The sequence below is a fragment of the Ochotona curzoniae genome, unplaced genomic scaffold, assembly GCF_017591425.1.
Source record: "Ochotona curzoniae isolate NIBS_2020 unplaced genomic scaffold, NIBS_Ocur_1.0 contig_50, whole genome shotgun sequence".
In the NCBI taxonomy this organism is placed as follows: domain Eukaryota; kingdom Metazoa; phylum Chordata; class Mammalia; order Lagomorpha; family Ochotonidae; genus Ochotona; species Ochotona curzoniae.
The window spans coordinates 3,038,257-3,063,185 of record NW_024466446.1 but is presented as its reverse complement, the minus strand read 5'-3'; the positions used below and the strand labels follow the sequence as shown (position 1 = coordinate 3,063,185).

At 48.8% G+C, this 24,929-nt stretch overlaps 1 protein-coding gene across 25 annotated transcripts in view; it reads right to left on the bottom strand.

The window, feature by feature from the left end:
* TLE4 (TLE family member 4, transcriptional corepressor) overlaps positions 1-19,494 on the bottom strand; it is a 130,450-nt gene extending 110,956 nt beyond the window's left edge. For 9 of the 25 annotated variants that reach the window (XM_040988821.1, XM_040988804.1, XM_040988812.1 and 6 more), the window contains exons 1-4: positions 18,650-19,492; positions 17,628-17,725; positions 16,525-16,588; positions 15,412-15,456 (exon numbers count right to left, since the gene is read on the bottom strand). In XM_040988821.1, coding sequence (XP_040844755.1) covers positions 15,412-15,456; positions 16,525-16,588; positions 17,628-17,725; positions 18,650-18,694 — 252 coding nt within the window. In that variant the 5' untranslated portion in view covers positions 18,695-19,492. Of the gene's footprint in view, positions 1-15,411; positions 15,457-16,524; positions 16,589-17,627; positions 17,726-18,092; positions 18,202-18,649 lie in introns of those variants that run through there. The other 16 variants (XM_040988810.1, XM_040988809.1, XM_040988805.1 and 13 more) reach the window with 10 other exon arrangements.
* Between the last annotated feature and the right edge of the window lie 5,435 nt (positions 19,495-24,929).

Below are 24,929 nucleotides of genomic sequence, written 5' to 3'. Positions count from 1 at the left end.
TTCTTTCTAAAACTGCCTTCATGTTGTCCACTTTTCTTCCTTAAGAATACTTTGTTTTTAGGGGGGAAAAAAAAATTCCTCAAAACCAGCTTTTCATGACCTCACTCCAACTTGGAAAGCTGGGAGGAGGACAATGAGCACGCTCTAAGAGTCTGCCCCAGTGCACGAGGGATCATGCGCCAAGCCAGGAAACCAGCGTGTGCCGTCACCGTTCACCCCTCTGCGGGCTGCTGGTTATATCATTGCATTAAACTCACCCATAAATCAGCACTCGCAGCGGAGGGGTGTGGTGGGAGATGTAGGTGGAATGAAGGAAATTAAAAGTTGCTGCGGTCAGACTTGAAAAAAACATCATAAAACAACGTATGTTTTCTGACAGTTAAAACAGACTGTATGACAGACAGCAAAACCACATTTCCGCTTGTTTTTTTTTTTTTTTTTTTTGGAATGGATCTGTGGCTTTATGCCACCAAGCAATATTTTGGTTTACCAAAATGTACTCTATGGCCTTTTTAATTTCATGTTTACTTAACTTTACTTACTATCACCGCTGTTCTTACTCAGCTATGGCAGCTTAAGACCAGTGTTTAAGAGAGGTAAAATTTAAAATACAGAATATGCCTCACATGAGGAAAAATAAAGCAAACCACATACAAATAATTCACGGTGATTAAAGCAGCTATTTGGTGTGGAGCTCATCTGGGACATAACGAACAATGGGAATAATTATTTCTTTTGAAACAGTAGTTTCTCAAGACAATTATAGACTAAGCCTTGTGTTTACATGGGATTTCTCAATACAAAAAGAATATGGAATCCCTCACTTATCTAGACTTATTGGCCAAATGCTGTAAGATTTAAAAAGAAATGTAAGAATAACTGCCACAAAACATCTCAGCGGCAGATGAGTAATTTAGAGGAATCTGTACCTATTTTTGATGTTAACAAATCCTTTAAAGAAGAAAAAAAAATATCTTTAAAAAATCAAACCACTTAGGTGCCTTTTTCTCTCTCTGAAGGTTATGGCAGCCATCAAGCCAAATGATCAACAGAAATGCTTTCCAAGGGTCAAACACTTTCCTTAAACGGAAAGTTCCCTAAACCAGTGCCCACAAAGGGCTGCCTGGCCAAGTCCACTGCGGTCTGTGTACAGCACACAGGCACAAACAGAGCCCTTGTTGAAAAGCATCCTTGAGGTTCTTGGCAGGGATGCCGATTTGGCAGAAGAGTGGAAAAGAAACGATACGAAGGAGAAAGAGGCAACAAAGTCATCCCTAGCCAGCCCTTTTCTTTTACTGCATCTGCCTATTGAGGCACGGGCCCCGGCAGCATAAACACCACCCTGGTGTCTTACACATATTTCTTATTCTATTAGTGGTGTCATGACGGCGCCACTGGGTAGATCAAGGCCTTTCTCCAGTGTACTGCCACACCTCTGGTCCAGTGAACTCTAACTCACATGGGTGCCTCCTCCCAGTCCCACTGCTGCCCTGGTTCAGACCTGTCCTCACCATCGGGTCCCTCTTCATGGACATCATTAAAACCAACAACCACAGCACATCTTCAGGCATATGCTAGCTGCTGAAAACATAGCAAGTTAGCAAAACAGATATGGTTCCACCCTCAAATACCAGTAGTTGAATGTCCCTTTTCTGAAATGCCTGGGACCAGCAAAGCTTCACATTCCCGAATGTTTTTGTTTGTTTGTTTTTGTTTGTATTTGAGGAATATTTTGCATATACATGAGATACCCTCATGGATAGTACCTGAGTCTAAAATACAAACTGAATTATGTTATACCTTGTAACAAGCTTGAAAGTAATTTCATAATACTTTTACTGCACCTGTGTTTTGACTGACCACTGAGGTCAAGTGAAGTGACAACTGGTGTCACATCAGTACCCAAAAAGTTTTAGATTTTTGAAGCATTCCAGATTTTGTATTTAGAGATTGCCAATTTATACTTGATTCACTTCCCCCTGCACTGCTCTCAATGCCTTAAGCACTGCCACCAGCATTCAGTCCCTTCTAGAATGCACCCCATCCCATGTCAGCCATTCTCTCCTATACTGCTCGGCACAACTGGAAATGCTAAGCCATCTGAACAGGCCCAGCATTTGCCAATCTCTGATATTCACCTTGAATCCGACCCTCCTGTCCTCCTGCCCAGATGCCTTGCTCCCATGAAATCCCACTAGGATGTCCTTTAACTTCTCCCTGACAGCACCCTGAAGCACCCCATAGCCAGAACAAAGTCTTTCTTTTCTTCTACCTATTCTACGAGTGTCCACACACTGCTCTGTATTGTTCACACAGATCCAAGTGATATAAAAAGAATGGATTCTCCAGGAAGTATGAGATCCACTGAATCTGCAGAATAAAGGAAGACAGTCTTGGAACTTCATGTGAGTTGTCCAGTATTATTCTCCACTACCCAAGCAACCACAGAAGAAAACAACACGAAGATCAAGCGACTTTTCATATTAGATTATAATCTTGCTTCCATTTATAAAGCTGTTTCCAAATGCATTTCAATTTGAGAAACTAAATATTTGGCTGATGTACTTTTGCTAGAGCAGGAGTTGCAAGTTAGGCCTCTGCTTTGGGAGGTCTTCATCCCACACATGCTGCATCAGAGTGTCCATTCGGCTCCCTGCTCATGTGCCTGAGTGCTGGAGTTCCTGCCACCCCAAGGGCCAGCTGGATGAAGCTGTTGGTTCCTCGCTTCCCAGCCTGCCTGTTGCAGTCACTGAGTTAACCAGGCAATGGAAGAACACTTATCTCTGTTCCTGTCACTCTGCCTTCCAAATCTTTCCTTTTAAAAAGCTAATTGGGGGTGAGAGGGAGGTTAAACCACAAACAAGCAAAAGCCAAGTGACAAAACTATGACATTAAGATGTAAAATCAAATATCCAAGAACAGCAGTAAATTCATAAACCAAGTCTGGGGAGTAGGCATGAATACCATCTCACAAATATTCATCTGAAAATAAGGCAAAATAACAAAATTCTTACTTATTAGAGTACCAGAAAAGCATTTCTCAGTTGTACTTATATCTGGTTAAAGTGGGTCATTACAAAGAGCCTTGTCAACCACTTGGAACTTTCCAAATTACAAAAGCAAAGATTCTGAAAATAAACACACCAAGCCTGACCCAGGCTTTGCTCAATCTGACACTTACTAAATTTAAGAAAAAGGTTTACTAGGAAGGAGAGCTGTTGGAGTATTACCTCCTGAGGCCCAGAACCTATGGAAAGGTAAAAGCTTAAGAAAGGTACTCTGGAATGCTTAGGATACAATTTCCACATCAAGGAGCCCAAACAAGCATTTTGTCTCCCCCCCCAAAAAAAGTTCAAGCAAGCAAGTAACAGTGGATTTGCCACCATGTTCTTTAGTGCCACTTGAGGTTTTTTCTCTTTTTTGAGGTTAACCAAAGGTGGACATACTTCAAGGTTAGAGCCAGCCACACTGCACAACAGTTCTATGTTCCACTGCATTCACAGCAAAGCCTGGTGACCTTACAAACGATAAACAAACCCATGGTCAGGCACTTAGCCCGACAGCTAAGACACCTGAACTCCACAATGGACATCTGGGGTTTAAGGCGCAGCTCCCCCTGACACAGATCCTGCAGAGCACTGCTTCCTGCTAACCCAGATCCTGGGAGCAGCACTGCTGGCTCAAGTAGCCAGGTTCCTGCCACCCTGCGGGCCACGGGGATTGGGTTCCCAGCCTTACCTGAGCCCAGTTGTGGCCAAGTGGTTCCCAGCATCATCAGGCCCCTGTCCTGCGAGCTTCCTCTTTCTCTCTCCCTTCCCAGAAGTCAGATTTTTAAAAGGTTTTTTTGAAGCAGGGACTGGTACATTGGCTAAACGGGCTAATCCTCCAACTCTAAGAGCCAGCATTTTGTATGGGTGCGGGCTCATGTCTGGGCTGCTCCACTTCCCATCCAGCTCCCTGCTTGTGGCCTGGGAAGACAGTCAAGGACGGCCCAAAGCCTTGGGACCCTGCACCCTCGTGGGAGATCCAGAAGAGGCTCCAACTGCAACCATTTAGGTGTGAACCAGAAGATGGAAGGTCCTTCGCTGTGTCTCTCTTCCTCTCTGTAAATCTGCCTTTCCAATCAAAATAAATAAATCTCAAACAAACAAAAAACCTTTTTGAAGTAAATTTCAGTGATCACTTCCCATGCATTCAAAAATAAAAACAAATCTATGCTTTGATCTCAAGCTGCAGAGAAAACTTAAGGGCTTATTTTATATACTGTTACAATACATCTGGACCTAAGACAAGAAGACAAGTACAATGCACTACGCTGTAAACAAGAGGCTAAGCAAAAGAGCCAAGGACTATTTAGAAGCAAGATGAGCTGTCAGCCTTGAGCTGCAACAGATCAGGCCAAGGCATCGTGCTGAGTTCTCAGACTCCCCCAGCCCACGGTATGTACCTTGCTACTTCACCAGACCAGTGTGCCAAGGGAGTGACTGAACCAAGCAGGAATGCTCAGCGTGCAGAAAGGAGAGCGAAGGGAAGGCGCTGCTTCTGTAAACTCGCTAACTAGAAAGGGAAGACCAGCTTCAGCACCATCAGTGCCAAGATGGCACAAGCGGGTCTCACCGAAAAGGGAGTCTGCCTGTCCCACACTTTCAGCACTGCCTCCGCACTAGCAGTGCAACAATCCCACTGTTTCCAGTGGAAATCTAGTATCCCATGAAAAAGGAACTTCAGTGTGAAAGATCCCTCCTGCTTGGAGGGTTTATAAGGTTCCCTCTTTTAGGGGAAAAATAAAAAGATTTTAAAAAGACCATATAACATCCTCATTCAGAATTGATTACTACCAAACCCTTCGGTGCCATCACCATGGTAAAGAGGCAGATCCTGAAAAGCAAGCATGGTTTGAAGGAGTCACTAGAGAAATCCAATGAGACTGTATTTTTACCCTGTCTCTACTGCATGCTGGCATGTGATGCCCTTAAAAGTCTAGCTCTGCCCAGAAAAAGACAATCAAAATCACAAAAATAACAGCGTTTTCTCTTTTGAGGGTAGAGCTTCCAAACTCCAGCAGTGTTTAAATCTGAGGGCACACATTTGGTTGGCAGGGGAGTGGGCTGAGGGGGCTAGCGTCATATAAGATTGTAGGACAGTGAGCAGCAATAGCCTGGCCTCCCCTCACTCAATGCCAGCCCCAGCTTTAACTGCCATCATTACCGGAGGCCCCAAACATCCTCTGATGAAGGCAGGCACCTAACCTTCTGTTTAGGTGCAGGTACTCAGTAAAGGGCTTTAGATTATGCTCCCCAATAAGAAGGCAAATGACTGTGCATAGAAATTGGAGCGTTATATGGCTCCTCTTTCCTCAGGTAAGAACTCACACCTCCCACGCACTCCAAAGGTGCTCAGAAAATTTCACAGTCCCTTGGACACTGCCCTAAAGGCATGGTGCCTGCCTTCATGATCTCACAGTCAGACACACCAAAGTTATCTTGAGGTGGGAAGCCATCAGGCCATGATTCAACAGTGGCGTCTGCCCTAAAACAGGATTGGTCCACTACTTCATGTGCTTATTTACAACCAAACTGTAGCTGAATGAGCCTGCCTTGTAACAGTGGGAGCTCAGAGCACAGCAGAACAAGGAGAGGAACAAAGGTCAGCCAGGCACTGCCAGCACCCCCAGAGGCGGACTCTGGCCAGACTGCTGGGGCCCGACTCCCCACTCTACAACCTGCCAGAAGTACGATCCAGGCAACTTCTGACCTTCTCTTCACCTTTATTCATTTATTTTTCTCCTTTTAAATCTTTACTTATTTATTTGATAGAAAGAACGAGGCAGAAGGGATGAGAGTTCCTGTCTGTTGGTTCACCCCCCAAATGCCTGCCAGGGCCAGGGTTAGACCAGGCCAAAGCCAGTTAGGAACTTCATGCAGGGCTTCTGCACTGGATACCACCACCATCTGCTAACACAAAGCCCCTCAGCAGGAATCAGGCACTTTGCTATGGGGATGCAGGCAGTACAAGCAGTAGCTTAACTGTGACTGTTACGATTTTCTCACCCACACACACTTCATTTCTTCAGACAGGAGGAGGACAACTGTACCCCCTTCTTCAAAGGATTACAAATTAAACAAACACATCTAAACCACTCAGAGCATCACCCAGCAGATACTCAGTAACTCTAACTCTCATTTATCATCACAAATATTTACTCAACATGTACATAAAGAAAATCTGCAACTACACAAGTCACTGTAGGCTCCTAGCCTATGGCAGGAAAGAGTTGTTCGGAAAAAGCAAAGTAACACAGTTCTAGCTTGTGAACTACTGACCATATCAGGATTACATTAACTATGTGAAAGCCAAGTTCTCTAAAAGGAATAAGCACATATTTTCTGTATGTAAAATTTTCTTAAAACAGAACATATTAAAACGCATGCCTCTGGCATTAAGAAAGTAGGAGTGGACTTCGCTAATGTCCATCACTTGTTAGCATTATCATTATGAGACAAGGCTGGTTCATTTCCCAAGGGCGTCTCAGCTAGTGCTGAGCTAGGCTGAAGCTGAGTCAGATCTCCCCCGTGGAGAGCAGAGACACCACCACTTGAGGCACACATCAACAGGAAGCGGGCATCAGCAGCCAGAGCCAAGGCTGAGGTAGACGCCCTGAAATGGGATGTGGGTATTCCAACCCTTACCACTTGCTCGTCATCTTTCAAATCATACGAAGATACCATAGAAGGAACAGTCCTGAATTACAGGACCTGCAGCATAAAGTCAGCTCCCACCCACTGGCTGCTTGGCTGGGCCTCATTAACCCAGGAGCTCAGAAACAAAGGTACTCAGAGGGGGCTGACTCTCAGAACTCAGCACACTGCAGGAAACGCAACACGATGAAAACTGAAACCACTTCTTTACCAGTTTCATAATTCCAACAAGGCCAAGGTTAAACACCTGCCCCTCCTTTATTTAAATTATTTTCAGTGATATTATACATCAAGATGCATAGGATGTACTGGATCTCTGACAGGCCTAGGCCAGGAAGTCCTGAGGATGAGGTATCAAGGTCACTGTGCGCCACAGCGCAGACACACTGGACAAACACTGGCCAGCGGATCGGACACCTCAATCAGATTCCAGAAGCATGACCAATCCCAGAAGCTAATTCCACACAGAACGACACACTCAGTCACCAGCATGACCAGAGCTAGATTTTGAAGTGCCCTGCCCAAATGTTTTGTGCAAGAAAGTACTAGCACAGCTTGGCACTACAGTGAACCATGCCGGATGTGTGGAATAAGGCAAAAGATCCGTCATGCTAGTTTCCTGAGCCCAAGTCAAACTCAAGATCCACTTTGCTAGCTAGCTGACAAACAAGTGACTTAAGTTCTCCTTGTCTCAGCCTCCTCACATGCAAAATGGAAATGATAATAGGATAATGTCATAATCTCATACTGGTGCTGTCAGAACAAGTCAACTCTCACCTGCACGACAGTGTCTACCACTGTCTACCACTCATCACCGCTCCATCACACCACACCAGCCTCACCAACCAGACGTTAAGACACCTGCAGCTTTCCTTGTCCTGTGCAAAGAACCAGAGCTCACATTCTTACTGATTTGGAGGGAAGGAGCCCAAACACACCGCAGTGGAGTTGAGATCGGTATCTCCCCACGACCATCCAAACCACATGCATGCCAACTTTTTAACTTCAGGAAGAGAATCGTACCCATACACGCCGGCTATCAGAGCAACGTTCAAACGGAATTCTAAAATCAGTTAGGAAGAATTCACGTTTTAATCATTAAAAAGGCAGGCTCAACATGCTCAAATACTATCTTCTCCTTTAGTTCTCCTAACTGCTTGCTGAAAGGCACACCAAATTCAGTTGCTTTTGACTTCCTCTTTGCACAGGTCAATTTCCCACAAACTTAGCTAGTAGGTAACTGAGCATGCTTGGAGGTTCCACACTTACCCATCCTACAACACAGACACATCCTTTCAATATATTAAATCACACAGATACTTGGCTACTTCTATCTCATCTAAGTATGACTCTTCATTCACCGAATACTGCCCAAGCAGCAGCACCAAGCATGTGCGAAGCCAGTTCTTTCTCCCAGAGCTTACACTCTAGCAAGACGGGAGCGGCTGTAGTGGCATAGCTTAGCTTTGCTCAAAGTGGATCCTGGCTTTCTATGTGAAGGCACTGATTCTAGTCTCGCCTTGGGCAGGGCATTGGCAGCAGCAGAGAGAGGGTGGACACACACACACATCAGACCTCTGGCTGCAAATGATGGTGCCACGCTCCTAGACTGCCAGTGGGTCACCGCCGTCTTTATGCTGCAGGCAGACAGGAGCAGCAGCGACAAACAAGCACAGTATTTGCTCTCTGGAATCTGGACAGCGACAGAAGCTCTGCAAGGAAAGTCCAGAAGCCTCCTATTTCCTGTCCTGCCAGCGACTCACCATGCCACCTCGGGCGTTTCTGCTGACCTGTGTGACCTCTGCTATCCGGTCCGCATGCCGAGCCTCCCTGACTGTGCCACTGGGCTAGTCTCTTAAGCCCTTAAGCCTCAGTGTCATCTGGTAAAGGAGCCCAGTGGAATGACACTGCTTGGCAAACCCTCGGGTTCCTCTGCAACAGGAGCTATTTAAATAAACACAAGCAGCCAGGCCTGCTACCTGCTTTACAGGAGTATCTGGGAGGTTATGGTGCACTACAACATGCCTTAAGCTCTCTGCAAAGAAAGGGTGTTATAAAACTCCTACCATGAATACTATTTCCAATTCTATTGCCTTGTCTTTTCAGATGCTGTAACCAAAATTACCAACAGGCCTTCAGAAGCAAAATAGGTAGTTAGAAAATAAGAATATAAGCAGAATTCTAATGATAAAGGAAATGAGCCCATGGCCCTCTTCTTTCCTCCAGCCTCTTTTGAGCCTAGGCTGCTGCACACAGCAGGGTCCTTCAGAGGGCTAAGCACACAGGGCCTGGGCATCCCAGGAGTGGATGGAGCCTGGTCCTGCACAGAACTGATTTTTCATCCATGAAGCGCAGAAGCCCCTCCCTAGTAAACATACTGAAATGTTTATGTGAAAAATCCTCACGAAGAACCACAACGAGACTTAGTCACAAGCGGCCACAGCACCTACCTAATGAGTGTTCTGCGGGATTTCTCTGATGTTCTTTGATGAACCAACTATGAAAATCCATACCTGGCGCCCTTGCGCGCTGCAGGCAGTGTGGGTTTCTCAGGGCAGCTCTATGGAGCGAAGTGTTGGCTTGGTGACACAGAAAGAGCGAGCACTTACCATGAACGCTGGGTCACTTCCAATGAAAACACAGCAGGCATATAGATTAGTGGTGACACAGAGAGAAGGCAACTGCCCCTGACAGCTATTGCTAAGACAAAGTCAACATGGCTCTAACTTTCACTTTGACTAAAACTTCTAAGGCAGGTCCCTCTTCAAGGAACAGCTTCACAAACATGGTGTTGTGCTTACTCCAAACACATCCTAGTTCTTGGAAATGATCACGCCCAGAGGCACGCTCAACTGCCCATGGCCAAATGTGCGTCCACCCACTTCTCTCAACAGTCCAACCAGCAAAGAGGACAAGCACGTGGGCTGCACAAGCCTGCCAGCTCTGTCACCATCACGGCAGGGTTGAAAAGCAGTCGAGAGAGGGATGGTGTCAAGAAGTCACATCTCTAATAACCCACTGTCCCAAACTGATCCATCAGGCCACTGAGTCACAATTCATCCTGCTCAGACACATAACTTTCAAAGCAGGTTTGTAAAAATGTTGAATTCCCGACTGGTTTACATATTCTGCAATACAAAAGGGAGAGTCGGGCAAAAGAGAACTCTAGGAAAAATGAAAAACAACGAGGTGGTATCACTACTACCTTCTTCACTGAGGCTGCAGAAACCCTGAAGCAGCTGTCTGCTTCTCTCCAGGTGTCTGGTCTGACCCAAGTCAGAAAGGTACTCTGCCCTAGACCCAAAGGACTCCATCCCTCACTACAGGGAACAGTGACAATGAGAAGAAAACAGCCCTTTGTTTGAAGACTGCAGAGAAATCCTTCTAACAGCAAAAACAAAACATCTGCCTTCATTTAAAAGTTTGAGTTGTGTGTGATTTCCTGCATCTAAGAACCTCTTTCTGAACTACAAAGAGGCCACAAAACATCACATTTTCCCCTCCCAGCTTCCCCCTTCAAAAACCCACAAGATGATTAACAAACAGCCCCTCATCTCCACAGTCTCAGAAGCCACAAGGAAAAGATAAAAGTTAAATAGAGGAACAAGTTTGTAAACAAATGTGAAAGCGGGTGCCTAGAAAGGAAGCAAATTCCATCTTGATAAGCCAGCAGCTCTCCTAGCTCCCCTGGGGGGGGGGGGAGACTGCCAGTGAAAGCACTCCCCAGCCCACCCCAGCAGGGCCCAGGAAGAGCAGGAGGGGACCAGCCCCCCCGCCCCCAGAAGGTTCTGACACTCAGGAGCTTTGCACAGGAGCCTCTAAGTTAGGAACTCAAGGCAGCTTCCTAACATCCTTCCAATCCAGGAAAGAGGGGAACCTGGATTTCCCAGAGAACCACCTGGGAGCCCTCCTGTATCCACTGCCAGCTGGCTGTGCCACTCTGGCTTGGCCCTCCTCACTTGTCTTAGGGTCACTGTGAGACAGCACAGGGTGGCCCCCACCGCGGGAACACACAGCCAGAAAGGCCTTTTCGCTTCTGAGAAAAGGCCATTCCAACGGCCCTCAACAACCACCACTTCATATTTTAAAATGTGCAAATACTTTCCTCAAAAAGACAAAATTAAGAACTTAACGTAAGCAAAAATTCATACTAATACACAAACACACACACACCCATTGTGTTAAACTGTGTCCTCCATGTCCTATGACCAATAAAAAGATTATTGAATCCTGCAAGTTATTACTGGTGTATTAATTACTTTCATCTAACATACCCCACCTTGGAGAATGGGTCCCTCCCATTATCACGCAAGTACTCAATCACATGCAATTCCAAAGAAAACCTTAGTAATGATGTAAGAATGCCACAGACCCATCAGCACCTCCACACTCCAACACCTACGCCTCCAGTCACTTTTTCCAATCTAAATGGACGTGAGACAGAAGCTGTGCAAGCAACCAGCAACACTTTTTTTTAAGTTACCTTAACTGAAATCTAGTCTTCACAGAACTTTAAACACATCGACTTCCACTGCGAGAAACATCCACCAAATAAATTTGCTCCACCCTAGACCTGAGGACACTCAGGGCTGGCATGTCAGTCGGTTATCACTCCAACCTCCATAAATCTCTTCTTACTCTGCACACCCTAGCTTGCTTTCTCCCAGAGTTCACTAAAGCACACCAACCTAATTAACAACAGCTTCCTCTGCGACACCGGCCCTGATTTCACTTATTTACACATTAACTGCAGCCTCCTTTTGGCCTATTCTCTCCACCATGCAGAGCCTTTTATCTGCCCTGGACAGCATTTTCTCCAGCAGATAAAGTAGATGCCGATTGATTTGCTGTCGAGCATGGTAAATTAATAGCAACAAATTGCTGAGGGCCCGTCTCCCTGCTCCACCATGCTTCGGTAGTTTTGCTTTATTTGCTCCATGATGGGCAGCAGTCGGCCTCTTCAAGTCAATTTCTTCTTAACAACCTGCAATACTTTTCAATGGTGAAAATAGAGCTGTTCCTTGTAAGTCAGAAATCAATATCCTATTGCCCTTAGAAAATGCTAAACAAGCAGTATTGGCAATCCACTTGGTACTAGAGGGTATCAGATATAATGCAAATCCATACTGCTTCCCTCCTTGTAGTTATTACACTTTGCTAAAAGGTTCCTAATGTCATTTATCATCATTTACCATCGACCAAAGAGGCCATGATTATGATATCCTATCAGTTGGCAAGGCCCTTTCATTTCTATTCAATTAATATTTTAGCAGCACTCAAACGGTTGTGGCCCAAGTCTTGTAATAAAATTTACATGGCTTGGATTGAAACTGGAATTTTCTTCCTTTGATTAAAGAATAATTATATACACACACACCCCAAAAAACACAATGCGCGCACCCAAAATACACGCATAAGTATTCACGCAAAAATGTGCAGTGTTCACGTTCAGATTCTAAAGTGTTACGCATTTCTAAAATGTCATGATCTCAAAAATTCAAATACTAAACCAAGAGAATTGGGATTTCAGAATACTAACTCTGCGGGAGTCATGAGACGGTCTCTTTTCAATTCAAAACGTGCTCTCATCCACTCTTCTCCAGGGCGAAGGCACACAGCACCCACCCTCACCCACGTGCACTTTCCAACTTGGGGAAAGGTAACTGCTGCCATCACGTCCCAGCCGAGAGGATTTCTCTATTTACAGCCTGCCAGGTGAAGGTGCCGCATCAGTGGGCTTTAGCAATGGTATCAACTCCACGTATCACATGTTATGGACCCACTTAAAAGCCGCAGGGGATTTCAAAGAATAATCAGTAACCCCAACCCACCTGGGCAGGCCAACTGGTCAAAAACCAAAGAATAAAAACCTCCCACATTTCGGGAAAATCCGTAGGGTATAAAGAGTTGTGTTCTTTCATTTTTAAAAATGTCATTCTGAAGACAGCATGATAAAACATGTGCTATTTCTAACCAGGTCCTATTTGTCATCCTCGCATTCATGCCCCAACTTAAGACACCAGTGAAGCATTAATTCCCATTAGGGCCTAGAACATTCCACCCAAACACTTTTGGACTGTTCAAGTTCATCTGCTCAGCTATATCAATTCTACCAAAGATTACCAAAAATTATATTCATATTTTATGCTCCAATCCCATGTCATGGTCACCAAATTCCCCTTTAAAAAAAAAAATCCACTGATTCTACCAGAGTAATGCTATTTACTCAGTTACCAAAATTTAAATTAATTATGTTCTCAAACATAATTGTTAAAAATTGGCAACATTATGCAGGCTTAATTAAGATTAAATCCAATTTACTAAATGTACTTTAATTGGTACTAATTACATTAGCTTTCATTTCAGAATGACAAACTCCCCATAGGCTTCACTTTATAGTTCTCTATCAGAAGCAATACAGGGTGACGGATGCAGAGCATCATCATGGGGGGGGTGGTGGCACCAGTCCCCCCCCATTTGTCTGCTTCACACTTTCACCCTCTGATCAGTTTGCTAAGGCACCACAGTCATGCCTCCATCACAGCCATCATTTTCTGTTCCAATGAAAAATTTCTCTAAAAATAAATACAGCGTGGCTGGCCGCGGCCAAGAACAGGGGCGTGAACCAAAAGATACACAAAGGTTTCAAATAGCAGGGCCACCAATTACTCGGGGACTTCCAAGGACTCCTGGGACTCCTGCTCTGGAGCCCTCTGAGACACAAATATAATAAGTGAATAAGCCTAACCCGATCTTGAGAACTAAGCCCAATTACGCCGTGAGGCAACCTCTCTGCATTACTGCTGCTTTCCATTACCCGGGGACCCAGCGAGCGCATCTGGAGGAGAGGCTGAGAGGAACTAAGGCTGTCTGCCCAGGAAACAAATAAAGACAGATATGCCTCTGTGCTTAACGGGGAGAAAGAAAGAAAATATAATAAGTAGGTGGTTTGCAGGGCTGTCTGTATTTCATAATGTGATAAACTGCCCTCAGGATTCCTGATATGATTGAATTTAAAAGCAAGGAGGGGGGGAAGGGAAAAATGTACTCTTCTCAATTTTAAATGGATGGCACTGGAGGCCAGCAGCCGGACAAGAAGATGACAGAATTATAGAGGAATAAAATGTGTAAACTTAAGGGAGCCACACACTACCTCCCTTCCAAAAAGGAATTACACACAAATACGAGCTATTTGCTTTTTAGCAATGGAGATGGCATGAGACCTGAGCGGTTATGACAAACCAGGCACAGATGAATGCGAAATAAAGGGATATGAGCCCTCTGGTTCAGTCTTTACAAAGACATTGATACCGGGAAGAGAGCAGGACCACAAAGCAAAGCTAAAATGAAAGGCAACGCGGCCCATCCGCTGACAGCATCATTCATGTAATTCGCACTGTAAGGCAGGCCCAAGGACATCCGCCCACTGGCTTCAGCAGGTTCTGTTCCTGCAAGCAATATTTGTACTTCTCAGCTTCACCATAATGGCAAAGATTCCAAAGGAAGAATTCAACTTAGTTAAACCACACCAAAGCGTTCATACCGCCTTAGTCCACTGGTGCGAACACCAAGTCCTCACGGGACTCAAGCCCCACGGCTCCCAGGGCCATTCAGGTTTTCCAACACCAGGATCGCCTCCGCCAACAACCATGCTGTAAAGCTCTACCACCTGGGTGCACGCGGGCTAAGACATCCACAGGAGCAATCCATCAACAGAAACAGCCCAGTACTACACTTCACTTCCTACTTTTTAAACTTAGAAGTAATGACATCCACCCTTAACAGAAATGAGATGAGAAGCATGAAGTTTTTCATACACACACACACACACACACACACACACACACACACACCCATTCCAAAACCGCCGAGACTAGAAGCACTTCCACTACATCACTGCAAACCAATGCTTCCTAAGGGACTCATCTTTGCCAAACAGTATTTTAGAGACAGAGCTGTCTAGGAAACGTAAGTCAAACCATTTTAGTCAGTCTACTGTGAAAACAAAACAAAAGCTGGCGTGGCAACTTGGAGTCTAAGCTCTCAACACTTTCCAACCAAACATTGAGGTTTTTTTGTTTTTTTTTTTTTTTGATGCTGAATTAATTGCTAGATTTGAAGACCAGGCGTTGAATCTGGCCATGTCTTCCTAAGCAGGCTCACTGGCACTTTCAATTTTGGAAGGAAAGGGCACCGTTCCTGGTAAGACCCAACTCAGCCGCCTGGGGCACCGGCACAGGGATTTGACGCTCATTTCTCTCCCAGCCCCAAAGATTTATTTCTGATCCTCCCAGCTCACCCTCGACCCATTCCCTCACATCGCGCCAAGCAGGTCTCCATATAATTTCCACTTTGACTTTTGATTGTTCTCCGAGAAAAGCTAGCTCATAAGACAAGTTCGCAACGCCCAATGTATATAAAGCAACTCTTCCGAAACATCACCTGTCTGAAAATTCAGCACTCTGGATTCTGAACAGTATGCAAAGACACATCTGCAAGTAGGAGAGCGCTTTTGAAAAGGTTCATATTAGGGCGATATAGGAGATACAGAGACACATGAAAAAACAGCACGCTCTCCAGAGCCTGGTCTTTCAAAACACACATAGCCATGACCACATTCAGAATACAACGGCAAAATATCTCATTTTCCTTTCAAAGTGAGCCCGTGTGACTGACCGTCATCGGACACGGCGATGAAGATATGGTAACTCACCTGTTTGTGCATTTCTATGTTCAACCCATAGGACATTTCATAATACTGCGAAAGAAAGGAAAACCATTAGCCATGTGCCTTTCACCAATTTCCCCAGTTCATTCAAAATGCCCCAAGTCTACTGAAAACAAATACCTCACCTATACAATGATACCCACAAAACCGATTCCAAAAAAAAAAAAAAAAAAAAAACCACAGGGGAAATGCAATCACAATCTTTAGCCTAAAAACCTAGAAGTCGCCTTAACCCACAGGCTCCAAGAGAACAGCTCTCAAAACTTAACAAGAAAACACTGAATCGAAATACAGTGGCATTTGCAACAGTCTTCGGAGATGCCCAAACGCCACGAGCCTCCAAGCCCAAAAGATATGCTGGCACCTCGGTGCCACACCGACGCTTCCCCCCTGCAGAAACTCGCCTTTCACAACTGTTGCTGGTGCCCACACGGGACGTGCACAGGTGACACGGCTTGAGGGGCAGCCGCCTCCTGCTCACCTTCGCAGAGCCAAAGTGCTCCAGGGAAACCCAAGGCAAGAGTTACTCAAGAGCCCTGGGCACAGCCATGGCCGTCGGCTCCTGGTGTAACTGGCACTGCGGCAATGCTGGCAGAAGTCAGGTACACAGGAGACGGGACTGCTCAACTCAACAGGATGCGCCATGAATCGGAAGCACACACAAACACAACAGTCATGCATTTCAAAAGGGATGCGATGCCTCTTCCTGGCCATCACTCGTTCAAAGACACGAGACACATGACAAATGTTCATCATATACAGAAACATCGTCTGCTGAAGACTGGAGCAAGCGCAATAAAACAACAAAGAAAACCACTAACAAAAACATTTTCCTTGGGACTAAACAAAACATAAATGGAGGTTTTGTTTTTAAATTTTTTTTTTCAATCTGCAAAAACAAAACACAGAAAATTCTACCCCATGCAACCGAGTTGTCAAAGGCCAGTTGGTTGTCAAAGGCCAGCTGGAACATCCTAGAATCACAGGTTGCTCCTGGACACGGCCCCTGGGATCCACCCTGCAGCCTGCAGCCAACTGAAATAGTCTTGCTTTTGGTATCCCAAACTACCAGGCACCCTGGGTCCCGGGCAGGCTTACCATGACGTAGTGCCGCTGCATTTCTGTCTTCTCACTGGCCAGTTTCTCACATTCCAGCTTCAGACTGTCCAAGACAGAAGGCAATGGCTTAGTGGAGAACTCAACCTACAAAGCCGCACCCCCCCCCAAGTCCCCACCTGCGCCACCTCTCTCCAGGCCCACCTTCACTACTGGAAAGGAGGCAGCGAGGGAGGGTGGCCCATGCCAGTCTCAACTGTCCCTTCAAGGAAGAAGGAAATGCAGGCTTTTTCTGATCTTTAAGTTTTAAGGAAATAAACCCCCTAGTGACTCTGAGGCTCCAGTTTCACACAGAATTGAATATCCACTGCACTCATTTTACGAAAAAAAAAAAAAGGAAATAAGCAGTTTAATTCCACATGCAAGCGCATCAGAAGCCTCGCACAATGTCACAATACAGTGTGGCTCACTGAAGAGAGGTTCAAAATATGAATCAAGCATGTCTTACAACGAGGGCTCTTTCCTTTCCCTCCAAAACACACAGGCAGGCTGAAGACCAACACCCAGAGGCAACGCGCCCAGGGGGTCCAGGGCCTTGCGCATCACTAAAGGAAGCAACACTTCCCAGGCACTCTCCCCGTGACCTCCAAGGCGCACACTCTTTCTCGGCACAGAAGTCATGAAATCGCCCCCTCGCGCTCTCCCAGGCGCCTGGCTCTCCCGGTGGCCAGGCAGCAAGAAGCCCGGAGTAATAATAAAGAACCGAGCAAGCGAAAGGGCCCAGGATCTCCCAAGCTCCCATCCTCCTGGCCCCAATAAATCAATACTGAAAGTTTGGCCTCAGCATTTTCCAAGTCTCCCCAGTTTCGATTGTTCTGACTCCCTGGTTTTGTTTTTTCTTTTCTAATTTACCGGAGAGGAAAAAAAAAAAAAAAAAAGAAATGCTTCATTTCTTTACATCTGCCTTTAGAGAAAAAAGGCCGTTTGACTTGACCTTTCCGCCCAGAGGGAAAAAATGCTAATAATACCTTTGTAGTAGTCAAAAAAAAAAGGGGGGGGGGAGATAAAAAGAGTCGACAGAAGGGGGGTGTTTGTGCGTGGGGAGGTAGGAGAGCCAGGCGAACAGCTCAAGTGGGCATCCTTACCTGTGGTACTGAGCCTGTAAAAACTGAAACTCCTCCTTAATCCGATCACAGGATTCGGAAATTGTAAATTTAAAGGGTTGAGCGGGCTGATGCGGTGCCTAAAGAACAACAATAAAATATTTAATTAGCCCCACATCACAGGCGAAGCAGGAGTCGGAGAAAACACGGCACGCGCGGCGGGGGCGGGGGGCTCGGCGCCCGCAGCCAGCCGAGGGGGGGGGGACGCACGAGCAACTCTCCTCCCGGGCCCTCCGCTCGCCCCGCAGCCGGGACAGGGGCTGGCCCGGGCACCCCTTCCACCCACCCACTGACCCCCCGGGCGGGCTCCCCGAGCCCCGCGGCCCCGCACGCACGCAAGCAAGCACGCGCGCGCGCGTCCCGGACCCCGCGGGTTCGAGCCCAGGCTCCCCTCCCCGGATGACCAGCAGCCCCGGGGCGCCCAGGGGCCAAACGCGCCGCGCCCACCCGGAATCGAAACTGGCCCGTCGGGGGGACCCGCGCCATGGCGTCCAGCCGCGGTCAGCGCCGGGGAAGGGGGCGCGGCCGCCACCCTCTGGCTGGCCGGCCGGCTCTCCTCTCGGCCGGCCGCTCCGGGGGCCCGCGGCGGCCCGCACTCGGAGCCGGAGCCGGCCCGGCAGCGGCAGGAGCGGCAGCGGCAGGAGCAGCAGCAGCAGCAGCGGCGGCGGCGGCGGCAGCGGCAGCAGCAGCAGCACCGCCGCCGCCGAGGGCGCCCTCCCTCCCCGCCCCGGCGCGGAGTCGCGCCTCCTCCATCGCTCGCCACCCCCACCCCTCCTCCCTGCGCAGGGGACGGCCACGGCTCGGCGCGGCTTCCAGGGGGGCTCGGAAGACAACAATAAGAAAATGGCTACAAGTCCATCGCCCGTGCTCGGCGCCCCCACGCCCGCCGGGGCCAGGGGGGCGCAGGGGGAGCTGATGGCGGGCGCCGCTCTCCACGCCCCTCGGGCCGGGCGCGCGCCGAGGTGCAAGGGGGGCGCCCCGGGGACCCCCCGACACGCACTCACCGGGTGTCTGGTCTGCGGGTACATCTTGCTCAGGTCGCGAATCATCCAGAAGCCGATCTAGTGGGCTGCGCCGGGCCGAGGCGCGCGGCTCATCGGCTTTAATGGCCCCGAGGAGGAGGAGGAGGCGGCGGCGGCGGCCGGCTCCGAGGGGAGAGGCTCCGGGCGGGACGCGGGCGGCTGGCTGCCGGCGCCCGGGCTCGCTCCGCATTCCCCGCGGGGCCGTCAGGGACCCCCGGCCGGCATGGTCCGCCGAGGCTCCGGCGCCGAGGCTCCGACGTCCGTCCGCTCCTCCCGGGCCCGGCCGAGGAAAGTGCGCGCTCCCCGCGCTCCGCCCGCTCCTCGCTCGCTCGTTCGGCGTCCCACTCCAAACTTTCTTTTTTTTTTTTTTTGTAATTTGTCTTTTAATTGGCTGTTATTCCTCCGAATGAATGAGCTGGCTCCTTCCCTAAAGAGCAAACACAAACTCCTTTGCTTCCGAAGAGGTCTCTCGGCGGTGCTTTTTTTTTTTTTTTTTTTGGTTTCTCTGGAGATTTTTTTTTTGTTTTCACTTCACAGCAACCATCTTTTCAAAAAGGCACCTTTTAGCTTCTTTTACCACATCTCATTTCCTTATTTTTCTTCCTTCCTGTTTTGAACCCCAAATTGAAGGGGATTATAAAAAAAAAAGTGAAACGCTTGCGGCTTTTTTTTTTTAATTCTCTCTCCCTTCAAACTCCACGAACAGCACCTCGAAATAATATACAAGTGTGTGAGAGAGAGAGGGGGGAAAAAAGCAGCCAACAGCACAAACACCGGCTCCTCACAGCTCTAACAACACGCTCTGTGTAGGTGACTTCTTTGACCAAATTTAGCAGCAGCTAATCATTAACATTCTGATACATATTCACAACCGTCCGTGGAGGGGCCGCGGAGCATCCCGGGAGATGTAGTCCTCCCCGGGCAAGCGCAGCGCAGAATACGGCCTAGATTGACTACAATCACCGGCCGGCCACGCGACCGCTGTGGGGCGCTCTCCAAGCGCCCCGCCCCTCCGCGGCGCGGCAGGCGTCTCCGGCAGCCAATCAGAGGTGGCTGAAGATTAATCGCCGTTCTGTGTTACTGCCCATCATTTCACCGCTGACAAATGGCGAGGCCGAGAGGCGGAGCCGACGGGGAGGCGGGGGGCTGGATCCCACGTGGGGGCCGGGCGGCGCCCGTGGCTTCCCACCAATCAACGGCACGGGAGCTCTGTGGAACGGGGAGGGGTGGTTGGCGGGGAAGGCCCGCCTCCCCTGGTGGGCGGAGCTTCGCCTTGGCTGCCGTTCCCGAGCGCGAGCGTTCGAACCGGGGAAACATTTGTTCAGCTGTCAATCAAAGTAACGTGGGACCGGGCGCGCGGCGACGGCGGCCTGGCCGCTTCCTGAGAACGAGGTGTCGGAGGCGGCGGCGGGAGGAGGGCGGCGGGGGCGGCGGGAGTGCAGGCCGGGTCCACCCCCAGCCCGCGCCGGGGCCGCGTCCGGAAGGCGCGCTCATTAGGGTCCCATGTCTTCCTAAAGAGACAAGCTCGGCCTTGTGGAACGCGCCGCGGCCCCTGTGGAGACGGGGGAGAGGGGAGGCTCCGTCCCGCCCGCCCCGCTCGCCTCACGTCCATTTTCCGCGCCGCTGGAGCCGGCCTGGTCCTTCCGTGTGGACGCCGCCTCGTTGGGCGTGGGGCTGGCGGGGGGCAGCTGAGACCCGGGGCGGAGGAGCGGCGTGCGGCGGGCCCGAGGCGCCGCGGCCGTGGCTGTGCGACCCCGGGGCGAGCGGGCCGCCTTCCTCGGCCGCCCCGGAGGGGACTGTCCCCGCGGTTTCCCTCGCTCACGAGGCCGCCTGGCCTCGAGGGACAGAGTGCGTGGGACGCGGGCTGAGAGGATGGGGGCGCCCCGTCACCGCGGGGAAGGAGGCCGCCGGGGCGGTCGGCGACGCCTCAGCCGCAGCCCTGGGCGCCTTCCCCGGGGGGCACGGGTGGCCGCCTGGGCTCACCGCCCCTCCGGAGAACCTCTAACCTTTGGTGCAATCCCAAGGGTTCTGAACGGGTCCAGGCCGAGGTGGTGCTTGCTGTTAATTCGGCGAGGGTGGCAGGAAACCTGGTTGGTTGGTTGGTTGGTTTCTCTTAGGAGACAAATCATCCACTTGCCCATCCTAGCCACTGGTTAGGTGGCCCTGCGCCTCTCGATTCCCGCTTGAACCTGAGCAGCCCACACCGCACGTATCCGCTCAATCCCAGTAGTGTGTCCTGCATCCCCCTGAAATAAGCACGCGCCTCAGCATCACCCCGTCTCATGCTCGAACCGTCCAGCAGGACGTGAGCATATACGGGGTTTTGAGGAATTGATAGGGAGTGGAGTAGCGTTGAAATATTTTGAAATCGTTAAAATATATTTCAAAAATTCATCTCTGCTCTTTCCTTTTTTTTTTTTTTTAAAGCCTGGCGTTGGCCAGAGTTAAAATTACTTTAATGTGGCTCAGAAACATTTCCTTCCCCCAGATCAAAAGTTAAAAGGCTTGAGTGATGCAGTTTCTATCCTAGGATAGGAACAGTCAACTTTTATTCCCAGCTCTGTTCTGTGTTCCTCTTGGAATGTTTCAATAGTTTGTCTACATCACCCACAGTGTGTCTGTTCAAAGTTCCCTGTTCAAATGTTACCGAGTTTCGTGAGAACAGAAACATCATTGTTTTGGGTTGGTTACCAGATGCATATAGCTGGTGCTCAGTAAACACTTCTTGAGAGCATCAACGCATAAACATCACTTTGTGTAAAAAAAGATGCTGCATGGATGGGACTATAGTAATTGAAATTCTGCACAGTTACTTCCCAGGACAGGAAACAAGAATACAAGAATAGAATCTGAAAGGGTCAGTGGACAAGGGGAAAGCTTTGCTTGCTTAGGAAATCGCAAACAGCTTGGAACAAGGACTTTTTTCTCTGCAACTCTCCCTACAATTTGTGTCAACAAAAAAGTGGCCAGAGAAATCAGGATGTTTATTGTTTTTATTAAGTCTGACGTTAAAATACAATGTTTGAGTCTATTTCGCGCTTTGGCAGGCCAGCAGCAGATCCGCGGAACCCCGAGGACTGGCTCAGACACCAAGCAGCTGGTGCTGCCTCGGCCCAGGCACACCTGAGCAGGCTCGGGGCTGCTTGGGTCTTCGCTGGGCTTGTCCCACTGCGCTTCTCACTATCAGCTGAGCCAGGCCGAAAAAATTAGTGGGGTTTAACTTAGCCCTGCTAGAGTCAGGGGCCTGTTCTTGCGCTGGAAGCCAGGCCTATGCTAAGCAAACAGTTTTCACTTGGGTTCGAATTAAATCTCCAATTACTGAACTCCCCCCCACATGTTCCAATCTGGGAGTTAGCCGTAGGCATAGCTATGGTTGCTTGTGTCTTTTCTCTGCTTTATACTCATCAGCCTGCTCGGTCAAAATGAATCTGGGCCTCTCAGACACGTTTCCAGTTCATGTATTTCCACCAAGAGCCCTGGGAAAACTTAAGCAGGAGTAGTCACTTCCTGGTTCTTGGGGCGGTTCTGCAGGTTCCTAAGGGCAGGCCCCCCAGGACAGGCCCCGAGCAGCTGCCTCCTGAATCGCCTGGGGCGGCTGTGAAGTACCTGTGAGAGAGAGACCTCCCTGAGCAGCTTGCCCTGAGGGTCTGGGGAACGGAACGGGCGCCTGTCAGGTCCTGCAGTATGGATCTCAGAGGGCAGATTTCTGGCATCGTCCACCTGCTGCCCAGACACCTAGCCCTTGGACCCTTCATCAGCATCTGCGGCTGCGTCCTGGGGCGCGTTGGAGCATCCCAGGGGCTCTTTTTTTAGATGCTCTGTCTTAACCCTGGGTGTAGAGCCTGCTCCTTACATGGGAGGCCTATGCATTCTTTAGGGCATCCTGTTTAGCTCTTGGTTTACCAAATCCTTTGGCTCCAATTCCCCGTGATAGGTAGTCATTTTATACTGCTCTTTTCTTGTTCAGATGACTATGTGTTTCCCAGACCAATTCGCTAAAGAAAATAAGCTCAGTCTCTTCCTTCCTGGGGCTTACATACTGATGGAGGGGGGCAGTGAAACAAGCAGCAGTGTCCTATGAAAGTGACGGGAATGTGATGCGGGGAATAAAGCGCAAATAGAAGAGAGCTCCTTCACAGGGGAGGTTATGGAAGGCTTCCCAGAGGAGGTGACATTTCAGCAGATGCTTAAGTGTCAGTTGTCTGTCAAGGCAAAAAAAACAAAGAGAATCAAATTTCACTGGCTTCCGAGGCCTCATGTGAGGAAGCGTTTGTGCATATGAGGATATGTTTATGGATATATTTGATCTACCTGTTTGTGGGAGAGGGAATGCACTCAGGCCCACTGGTTCGTTTCCCACAGGCTAAAGTGCAGTGAGGAAAGCTGGAGCCAGGAGCTCACGGTGGAACCATCACCTGGCTTCTTCCCAGGGCCCACATTAGCGGGAACCAGAGGCCGGCCTCAGATGTCCTAACAGGTGCCTTTCCCCTTGAAGATGTTTTCAAAACTGTTAAGCTCCAGAGGGGAAAAAACTTAAGCCCTCCAGATTAGACATAGCCACATCCGGGGTCCAGGATACATGGAGACTTTTATTTTTTTCTTTTGAATGCTGTGCAAAGCCATTTGGAGGGAGCAAGGAGTGTCGGGGATGGCAGCATCGCTACAAATAGCAAAATGGTCTTCAGCTGCCTGCATTCGTACTTGACTGAGGATGAAAAAAGCATCCCTCTCCATATGTAAGAGGTAATCTGTTGTTTTAATTTGGGAGCAGCTAATGAAGCTTTGGGAGGAACCTGACCTGCCTCCCCTCCAATCTCCCCTTCATATTGACACTTCCTTACCTGTACTAGGGAGTGATGGAAGATTTTTTTTCAAATGAGATTAGAAGCTCTCCTGTGCAATTCAGAAATAGCAAACTGCACTTGGAAGCAACACCTAAAAGAACACGGATCATACAGTATGAATCAGCCATAGACTTGCTCAGTAACTGACTTGTCACCACCCTCCTGTGGCTAAGATGGGTTAGGGTTAGGAGGCCAGCTGCCTCTATGTTCAGTGTGGGGTTGGCCAAGCCATCTTCATGTTGCTTGATAAAATCCACCTGTTGCCTTATTTTGTGGAGACGGGACAAAGTGTTATTGGTACTAAGGAGGCTTCTGGGAGAAAAAAACTTGCCCTGTTGGAGTGCTCTGAGATGGGAACCCCTTGAGGCTGTCTCTGGTGGCGTCTGCTGGCAGCAAGGACCACGACAAACTTTGTGTTCCCTCCCGGGGTTAGCATGCAGTCACCGTGGGGCACCTAGCTAACACTGAGGTCACTGGGAGAGGGGCCATGTGACTCAACTGCGCACCTGCAGTAGTGGTGCGAGAAGTCTGGGTTCTTCGCCTGCTGAAAGGACTCTTGGCTTGAAGTTTGGCACAGTCACCCAGGATTGATGGGGGTTCCCTGGGACTGATGGCCAACCTGATGTGTGGGATCCCATCTTCCGGAATCACAGAGCATAGATCATAGGGCCAGGGGTCTTTCTGGGGGAGCACCTAGACTTCTTGCTAATCTGGACAAGTCTCAAACACTTGAAAAAAGCCTTGTGATTACAGGCCCTTTTTTCTAGGCTGGCAGAGTAAAACAGATCTAAGAAACATACAATTCAAAATAGCCCTTTTGAGGAAAAGCCCGCATTATTGTTATTGTCCTTGAGTCTGGAAGGGACCTAGAAGAGATTTTCCTGTTGCCTGAGACATCAGTTTCCCTTGAAGAATGAAAGATAGCATTATGCCCACTTTAAAGATGAACCCACTGAGGACTACAGAGTTCTTTGCTGCAGTTTGGCTGCACAGCTTGTCAATTCTGAGACTGGGTCCAGAACGCCTCTCCTCTTGGCGCCTTCTTTCACAGATCACATACATTCAAGTTTGACAAGTGAATATTCGGTCAAAGTATATTATTTAAGCACTGGCCAACTTTGCTGCTCCTTTTCAAGCAATATTTAATGACTGATCTGGGGGTGGAGAGAGAGAATCCTGGGGCTTTATTTGCTCAGAGGATTCCCACGGCTGCCAGGAGAAGCTCCCCGGCCTGGGAGGGGCCACAGGCTTCCTGCATTCCAGGGAGATGAACAAGGCTGCCTTTCTAGGCCTTTGGCTTTTCAGCCTACAGCAGGGTTCACACCTGGGCAGTGACGCTTGCTGTGGCCTCACTCAGCGTAACTCCTGCTAACTCGAACAACAGGCTGCAGGGCACATAGCGCAAGAGAAAACATGTA